Raw genomic sequence first — 9,223 nt, 5'->3', positions numbered from 1 at the left:
TTCAAACGTGCATGCTTGAGGTTTGTTTATGTTTCCAACAGTTAAAACCACCTGCTTGTTTACTGATGACATAAGTGGAATCAGGTGACTGAGAACTATGATTTATGTAATGATGTGTCAGCAAGAGTAGGCCAGTTCGCTAGGAAATCCCCCAATGTATTTTCTGAATGTCCATACATGTGTTTTGAGTGGGAGAAGGGGAAGTGAATTCTGTGTATATATAGTATTTCCGAACGGCAGTGAGCAACAAAAACCTCTCACTGGAGCAGTCAATATGAAGCTGTCATCTGTTGTCAAAGGTAATATTTAATAACACCAACCCATTCATTTTGATTATATTGTGGCATTGGCTGTTAACACGTGTCTCTGCAATAGCACTGGGCTCTCTGTGTCTGCTGCTCGCAGACGGATTTCCAGGTACAATTTGTTTTGTGGATGACAACATTTTATTTTGATGTGATTCAGTTTCTGTGTTCTTGATGTTTGTCATTCTGTTCTTCAGTTTCAGAGGATGGATCTCCAGAAATCATTGGGGCAGATCAAGTCCAAAAAAAAGCTCATCTAGGTAACATCTGTCCCCACACAAATTACCAACTGCCATAAAGTGTTTCCTGACATTTACAGTGGGCCTGTTATTGGGCGACAGCTCCTGGGGATTTTTATTATGAAGCTATTTGTAAGGGTTTCCATAAATATACTGAAGTTGTGTTTCTGGTCTCTGGTCTGTGTGTTCTGACTAAAAGGTGAGACGCTGGTACTTCACTGTGATGCATTTACAAAGTGTGAGGATGGGGTGACACTTATCTACTGGCTCGTCAATGGCTCTTTCCCTGAGGACATCTCCAGCAATGGTGGAATAGTAGAATCGGAGGAGTGAGTATTATGGTGTTAACTAGGGCTGAACGATATGCAAAAAAAAAATCATATTGCGATTATGGCAGATATTGTGATGAGTCACAATTTTTTTTTTCAACTTGGGGGGAAAAAAATATAAAAAATGTGATTTTTGTTGGGTCTTGTACCAGACCAGCATGTTCCTTCACATCTGGAGAAAATTATACATAGGCCGGGCTTTCAGTGTTTCATTTATGTATGTTATGACACATTTTATCTTTATCAAAAAAATTTTGCATCTCTTGAAGTTCTGATATTGCACTTTGCCATATTGCAATTTGTATACTATTTTGATTAATTGTGCAGCCCTAATATTAACACTTCAATCAAAATTACCATAACACAGCAATAATCCATATACAATTTGCCTCAGATTCAGTTCTGCAGACTGTTTTTAGAAAGCAATGTAGACAATGATTATTGTAACAAACTCACAGCTCAGCTATAATGACTTGTTTGTTTTAGGTCAACTTTGGCGGAGGGTGCTATCCTACAGAGAAGTTTGCTGTTGAAGAATGTCACATCAGAGGACTTCAATTCCTCATTCACCTGTGTTGTGATGAGCGCTGTTGGAATGGCCCAAAAGCATGTAAAACTAGTAGCAACAAGAGGTTCAGGTGTAGGGGAAAAAAGGAAACACTGACTGTTACTGATGTAAAAAAAATTGATTTCTCTGAGCCATGTTTTATCTTGCAAAATGATTCATATTGGTAAGAATCAACGTAATCTGTGAATTTACCATTACACGTTACACTGTCGGGTGGGAGAATTATGACAAAGACGAGTTGGATGAGTAAATGTGACTTGGGGTGCATTTGGTTCCACAATAGCACATAATTTTCCTTTTGAAGGCTTCCCTTCAGTGAGACTAGTAGTGTTAGAATGTAAAAATCTGATGTAGCATTTTGAGGATCCCCCCTCTTTATCCAAGGAAACGACATCCAGAGACAACACTTTATGTGGAACCGAATGCATCCTTGATAAAATTGCGATAAACTGTCAAATCAGTGTAATTTACATGACTCTACTACGCAAAGTTACTGTCGTTTAACTGCAGAATATAGAGAGAATAGTGTAAGTTTATTTGCTATGTTTGTATGTCATTCCATTGTCTGTGTGCTGGCGATGAGCCATCTTAAATTTGTGTACTGATGAAGCATTTGAAAATACATTACATAATGAGTCAAAGTTGAACCAGGCAATTCATTCACAAACTCAAGCGTGCAGTGCTGATGAAACCCCGGGGTTTTTACATCAAAGATTTATTTGTAATTGCTTCATTTACTTGTAACTTTTTTTTCCAATGGGTATCACTGTCAGTATTTTCATAACCTCAACTTAATTCACTGAGACCAGCAATATCACAGCGATGTAAACAACAGGAATTACAATAGAGCTGCTTTTTAGCCGTGTTGGATACACAATTTGAATTTACCAAAGGGAATGAATAAAATATTCGATCTAGCTCTCTGTTAAAGAACTGCAGCGCTTCAGTGTGATTACTGCCTTATATACCAAAACAACAAGCAGCCAACAAAGAGTAACTGAATAGCAAAACTTAAAAGAGCAACCTGAGGAAGTTTTCGCAAATATTCCAATAATAATTTTCCAATTGTACAAAGGCAAGAGTCATATTCCTCTGATATTGTGTTAACAGTGCAATTAAAACCTAATTCTAAGTCATTTCTAGCACAACAGTAGACTAGGTGGGAGCTCAACTCAATATTTAGTAATATGTATACCAAACATCTTTGACTGTATATGCATTCTATAAAAACAGGAAAACATACAGCCCTTACAGCCAACTCTAAGCTTTTGGAAATCTATTATAACACACATCAAATCACACCATCTCCATTTCTTTAAAATGCTCTGTTTTCACATCTGTGGTACATTAATGTCCCTGTTGAACTAAAGAGGGGATTATGTTTGCGTCTTAAATGCTTTAAAGCTCCATTAGTGTGAAAAAATCATAAGTTGGATGAACAGGAGAGACACATGTTTCTTCACTAGGACAGGCACCTGTCTTACCCAGTTGTCCTCTGACTGGAACTCAGTGGACGCCTTGACACACATTTGGTAGTGCAATGATTCTGTGCAGTGATGAGTGTTTTAAAGGCGTCAAATCAAGAGGATACTGCTCCTGATGCTAACACACCCAGCTCCTCCAAGCATCGCTGCAAGTTGTCATTCCTCCCAGGACTCTGATTTTCTCTGGTCCTCTTCCTGATGAGGGCAGCAGCATCTTCAATCAGTGATGGCCATTTTAAAGGAGAAGTGCAGAATGGCTGGAGGAGTTCTAGGTTGGTTGGAAGTGACAGTCCAAACAGGAAACGTAGGAAAATGTCCAGTTTGCCGTCCTCACAGAGCAGGCTTCTGTCCACAGCGCTCTTGTACAGCTCCATGGCTTTGTGTCCCTTGAACATCCCTTTGAACTTGCCCCTCAGTTGCTGCTCAAAAATGTTCTTTCCCTGATTTGTAAAGGAAAGAAATGCATAAAGAGCAGCCAGGTACTCCTGGACAGTGGGGTGAATAAAGCTAAAGACTTTCTCATGAAACAAGACGAATGGCTTTGTGACGTATTGTGTGCACAGTCCACTGTTAATCACTGCCTCCTCATCGCTGATTCCAGTGTCTTTCCAGTCAGACCTGGTAATTTTGAACTGGCCGTTTTCCAACATGTTGAAGGCCAACTTTCCAAGTTTCATAAGAAAGTCTCTTTCTTCCTCTGGGTTACGATCTGGAGCTCTAAATGCGCGATGCTGCCGAATGAGTGCTAGCACCAGCTTTGTGTACATGTAGGTGATGCTCCTGGGCAGCTCTGCCTGTGTCCCCTGTTCACTAAATATTCGAAGGCACTCATCAGCAACCAGTGAGCAGAACAAGGGGAGGTGGCACATGATGCGGAGGGTTTTGGAAGAGTTGATATAGGCGATAACTCGGGCTACTTGATCTGGATCCTTAAATCTCCTCTTAAAGAACTCGTCCTTTTCAGGGTCACAGAATCCTCGGACCTCTATCTCATCATAATGAGTATCCCAAGGAATGGCACGCCTCACTTGCGACCGAGTAGTGACCAGGAATAGGCCACGGTAGAGCAGTCTCCCTCTGAGGAGGTTGACCACAATGATATTCAGGGTGGTCAGATCTGTAAGGTCACCGAGAAGCTCAGTGTTTTCAAAGTCAAGCTTCCCACTGTACTCATCAAGACCATCAAAGACAAACATTATTGGGCAGTCTTCACATTTATAATCCTCATCCCTCAGTTTTTTTGTTTCTGGGTAGAGTGTTTGTATTATTTCCAACAGGGAGATCCTGGAGCCCTCAAACTGTTTGAGTTCTCTGAACGGCAAAGGAAACAAAAAGGACGAGTGCTGCTGGGACTGCTCTTCAATCCAATCGAGGACTAACCTTCTGATGGCCATCGACTTCCCTGACCCTGCCACTCCAGTGAGCAATATTAACCTTATGTTGGAGTGCACCAGCCTTTCAGTGCTAAAAATTTCCTTGGTAGAAACGCTTGACCCTGCTTCCCGGTTGCTGTCCAGTTTTTCTATTTTCATGACCTCATGTTCAATATTTGGGCCATTATCACATGTTGAGCTTATGAAAAGATTAGTGAAGACATCGTCAAATTGCCTCTTCTCTTCCTGCATGGGCAAGTCCTCACATACCTCACCATATTTCCTCTTCAAAGTCTCACATAAATCGTGACGCACTTCATCTGAAAAAAGGAAAAAGTGTATATATAAATAAATTGTATCATCCACCCCTTTCATTAAGATTAAATTTATAGTAATAAGACAAACAGGTGTGTACTTACTTCTGATGCACAGACTCTGGAGATAATTAACCAGCCTTTTGTGCCCTATCTCCTCAAGAACGGCTTTGGTGATCTGCAAAGATACTTCAAGGCTGTAGCACTCGAGCAAGCGGTCCACAAGGTCCACTTTGTCCATGCCTTGGGGAGGAGTGCTGAATGACTGTGGGTAACGCCTCCACAGCATCGTCTTGAATCTCATTACATCCCCCTCGGACAACCTCCCAAGAGTGTTACTGATAGCCTGGTTCCAAAAGAAGGATCAAATTCAGTGCTGCTGTCGTCAACTGAGGGATGTTTTGTATTTAATTTCTTGCAAACTGATGCAGTAGAGGAACACAAACTGACCTTGAATGTGAATGACACTGTCAGAGAAGGATGTCTACTCTCATTCCTGGGTTGGACTAACTCAGGTGTGTCAGAGGGCTCTGAGACAGTTTCATCTTTGCTTTTAACCCTGGTGAGGCCACAGTGGAGACATTTAAAAATATTTATTGTCAATCTAGTATGTAGTCACACACAAATGTGTCAGTGCCTTGTCATGCGTGTATTTCTTACTTGGGGGTTCTCTTTTCACAATCGTCGCTGTCAAAGGAGTAGCAGCTAGAGTATGAATCTGTTCTTTGCAGCTCGACCCTTAAATCAGGCAGACAAGAGGACTTAGTGGCATTAGTGTAACTAAAAGGTTATACTACAGTTCTCAATGGAGACAATAAGAGTAACGGCAAGTTACAGTACATTGTTAGGCACAGCTGCTTCCTGGATTTATGGATGTGATGAATGTATAAATTTATAGACTGATTTAAGTTTTGCTGAATGCTTTTTCTTGTTTGCACCTTGTGAAAGATCCATCTTCATCATCCATTTCGACTGAGCTCCCTGAAGTTGTCAGTGACATGTAGCTCATAGCTGGAGATGGGCCCCGGCCCACATACGGCCTGAAAAAAAAAAAAAGGTGGAAAAAGACAGTTTGTTAATTTCTTAGAGGCCACATAACAAGCAATCACCGACTTCCATAGCACATGTCAGATAAGCAGTCCAATTTAAGCTTCAATGTCTTTCACAAGTAGCACCAAGGTCATCAAGTCTAGGGTGTTTGAATTAGGGGCGACAAAAACTTTTGAAGGTTGATGGACAAGCATGGATTTAATCCCATCTTGTATTATGATTAATTTCATGTTTATTTTTCTCCTTGAACTGCTGCTTCAGTTTTCTTGTTTCATCTTCTAAAATCCAAAGTAAAACTAGAATTACTGCCTTGCGGTTGTATGCCTCCCCAACTCAGACTAGTTTCAGGTTACATCCCTGTATACCCAGAGTCATATGAAATATTAACCATTTGTGTGAAATTTTGTCATAATTGCTGTGTGACGTCTTGAGTAATGGCTAAAAAGTGAGGTCAAGTGAACTTGACCTTTGACCCCCAAAATCTAATGAGTTCATCCTTGAGTGAACACTGGTGCCAAATTTGAAGAAGTTCTGTCAAGGCGTCACTGAGATAGTGTGTCCATGAGATGGGACAGACGGATGGATGGACTTACGTACGTACGGGCAACCTGAAAACAATACGCCTCCAGCCCGGGCTGTCGGCACACAGGCATAAAAATGACTTAAGTATTAAAAAAGTAGAATTGTAAGCAAAGGTATTTTTGTGATACATTCATCACATTAAATTCAGGTATATAACACCTGATTATTCATATATTTTATTGACAATACGTGGAAATTGAAAATGAAAAAAAAACTTGATGAAGCAGCAGAAGTCTAGTTTTCTTTCAGTCCACCTGTAGCCTCTGTAGACAATACATGATAACCTTATGGTTTCTCCCATAGACATAAAGACTATAGTCTCTATATCACCAAGAAGACTTGTTGTTATTTTACTAATTAAGCTGTATTTTTCACCTCTTGCCATAAAAATACTACCCAACAGTGGTACAGAGGATCCTGAGGGATTGTATGTGAAAATGTTCTTAGTACCATTGTCCGGTATCCATTGGAATCTGTCCAAGGTCCAGCGATGGTCTTCTCTCAGGGATGTAGTAGAGCTCATCATCTTCATTAGATTCACCCTGTGGATTCACTCCTCTGCCAGACACTGCTTCCCCAATTGAAGAACTACCTGACAGCGAGGCCACTGCCTCCATTTCAGTGTCGTCCATCATGTCACAGAGAGGGTCAGCCAATGACTAACATGACGAACACCAACAGTGATCACTTTTTGTTTTCCAGTGCTGGACTCTGGACAGCAACCTGTCTGTACCTGCAGAAGAACAGATGTGGAAGAAAACAACATATCAGCTTTCAACGTCTCTAGCAGGGTGTATAAAGACCTTTACACCATATGAATGAAAACTGCCAATGACAACTGAGACCATTAAGAATTTCAGAGTTTCGGTGTACACAATTAAACTTCTAAATATTTACCTTTTAAACAAAAAAAGTGCAAACAAATAAATCAGATGCTTCATTCAAATGCTTGTTACGAGATATAAGGATCAGTAAATCAGGTGAACATATGTTTGCAGACATAACAACCTACAGTAATGTAACAATCAGTAAACTGTAGTAATGGTTTCAGTTTCATTGTGGTTTGCAGTTTCAGGCACTTGATCGTTATTGTGTGAGCTTTGTGCACTTTCGTTTGCTGAACTTGCAAGTGACTGAAATAACAAAGGTTCATGTCACAGACTGGAAGGTAGAGAACAGGAGGATAAACAAATGCAATAAAGCACAGACATAATCATCAGTGTGTCTATTAATGTTTGTTTCTGTTTTCTGTTGTAATGCTGTCATAAACTTGATGCATACAACTTTGGGAAAAGTCACTGTAATTTTGTTCAAATCCCTTTATCCACTTTTGAGCCCTCATATTAAATTTGAGTTCCCTTTGAAAACACTGTAATAAACTGGTAATAAGCTGAAGCTGCATATCTTTCAGACTGACTGAAACACTGGTAGCAGCTTTAGCTAACTGTTACTTGAGCTAGTTTGGACTTTTCTGGGGTTATTTCAACTTTTCTCTTCCGTATTGACTTCTCCACATGACAGAGACAGACTCAGTCAGTATGTCTCAACAACACCAGGACCTCCACCTGCCAAATAATGTCAAAGGGATATAATTTAACGCTACCTGAGGAGGTTAGCTTGTAACTCTGATTATAGGAATAAGCAAACTAACACAGACGAAGAAGAAGCTTAAACCAAGGTAAGTGAGCTTAATGTAAACATAACGTTGCATAACATTGCTTTCTTAATGGTCATAGATATAAATAAGACGCATTGGTACTTACATTAACACATTATTACCACTTATTTATGCCATGAGGAGAAAACATCCCTCCGTCTCTTTCCGACTCAGGAAGCAAAGTTTCTTCTTCTTTCTTGACCAAACATCAGCAGCGACACACTGTGAAGCAGACTCTGTCCCCTAGTGGCCCGAAGTGTGAAAAACATGCGTCCAACAGGCAGCTTTTCTTTGGGGAGGGGGATTATCCAGTGGTAAAGAAGTTTTCAGGTCTTTTATTCAGATAAAAGTAGACATACCACACAGTATGCTTCACTTTGTTGCAAGCAAAAGTCCTGGTTTCAGAGGTTTAAGTACAAATAAATGTAGTGGGGGAAACTTTTGAAAAATTGGGACTTCTGAAATGTAGTGGATTAGCACCACAACTACTGATTCATCCATCCATCCATCCATCCATCCATCCATCCATCCATCCATCCAGTATCTATACCGCTTATCTAACTGCTTATCTTACCACTGATTCTTTTCATAGTCATATAATTATCATTTTTTGATTCATTGTTTGGTCTAAAAACATTTAATATATATTATATTATATTTAATATGATATATATGCATGTGTATAATATAAATTATAATATATTAAGTATTAAAAAATCTCAAAAAAGTTTGTTAAGGTGACATCATCAAATGTTTTTTGTTCGAGCAAAAGTCCTAAAAGCCACAAAAACCACCAAATATTCAGTTTACAGTGATACGTGACTAATCTCCGTTGACAGGGTGAAATCTAAAATGTGGCTTTTGCAAAATGACTGAAACAATGAATCCATTATCAAAATAGTTCCCGACAATTTTTCTGTCAATTGACTAATCCCTTAATCGACAAATTGTTTCAGATCTATAGTGGAGTTTAACTGCACATGAGAGCAGTTTTGAGGTATGTGCGTTTACCAAGTTTCAAAGCACTGCAACAAACAGAGCCTGCGCACAGAGGTCATCGTCAGTTTACTGCTTCAGTCATTAACGCAGCAAAACGTGTAGTGACAGCAGTAGGTGTTTTTCACAGGACATTTTAACAGGTATTTGCTATGACTGGGAAGGCAGAGTTACAGTTTACAGGGGAAGGCCCCAGTCAGTTCTGATTCAGTGTCCTGTTTAACTAATATTTCTTATGATTGTGATGATGATGATGATGATTATTATTATTAATGATAATAAACATGGAAAATGTTTATTCTTTAAACTGCCCACCATGAATTCAA

The 9,223-nt window shown here is 39.7% G+C and overlaps 2 protein-coding genes across 2 annotated transcripts; one reads left to right on the top strand and one right to left on the bottom strand.

The window, feature by feature from the left end:
• The first annotated feature begins 6 nt into the window (after positions 1–6).
• Positions 7–1,675, top strand: LOC139607582 (interleukin-1 receptor accessory protein-like). Its single transcript, XM_071460570.1, has 5 exons — positions 7–299; positions 376–417; positions 503–565; positions 744–873; positions 1,360–1,675. The coding sequence occupies exons 1-5, from the start codon at positions 155–157 to the stop codon at positions 1,535–1,537; spliced, it is 558 nt and encodes a 185-aa protein (XP_071316671.1). The 5' UTR covers positions 7–154; the 3' UTR covers positions 1,538–1,675.
• A 441-nt stretch (positions 1,676–2,116) lies between these two features.
• nlrc3l1 (NLR family, CARD domain containing 3-like 1) lies at positions 2,117–8,095 on the bottom strand. The gene is made up of 7 exons (XM_071460568.1): positions 8,008–8,095; positions 6,695–6,977; positions 5,551–5,652; positions 5,273–5,350; positions 5,063–5,171; positions 4,718–4,958; positions 2,117–4,618 (listed from the first exon to the last, which is right to left on the bottom strand). The coding sequence occupies exons 2-7, from the start codon at positions 6,877–6,879 to the stop codon at positions 3,021–3,023; spliced, it is 2,313 nt and encodes a 770-aa protein (XP_071316669.1). The 5' UTR covers positions 6,880–6,977; positions 8,008–8,095; the 3' UTR covers positions 2,117–3,020.
• Positions 8,096–9,223: the final 1,128 nt, after the last annotated feature.

Source organism: Trachinotus anak, unplaced genomic scaffold (genome assembly GCF_046630095.1).
Source record: "Trachinotus anak isolate AG129_WGS33_773 ecotype Australia unplaced genomic scaffold, CSIRO_AGI_Tana_v1 ptg000024l, whole genome shotgun sequence".
Taxonomy (NCBI): Eukaryota; Metazoa; Chordata; class Actinopteri; order Carangiformes; family Carangidae; genus Trachinotus; species Trachinotus anak.
This window is presented reverse-complemented; position numbering and strand designations above follow the sequence as displayed.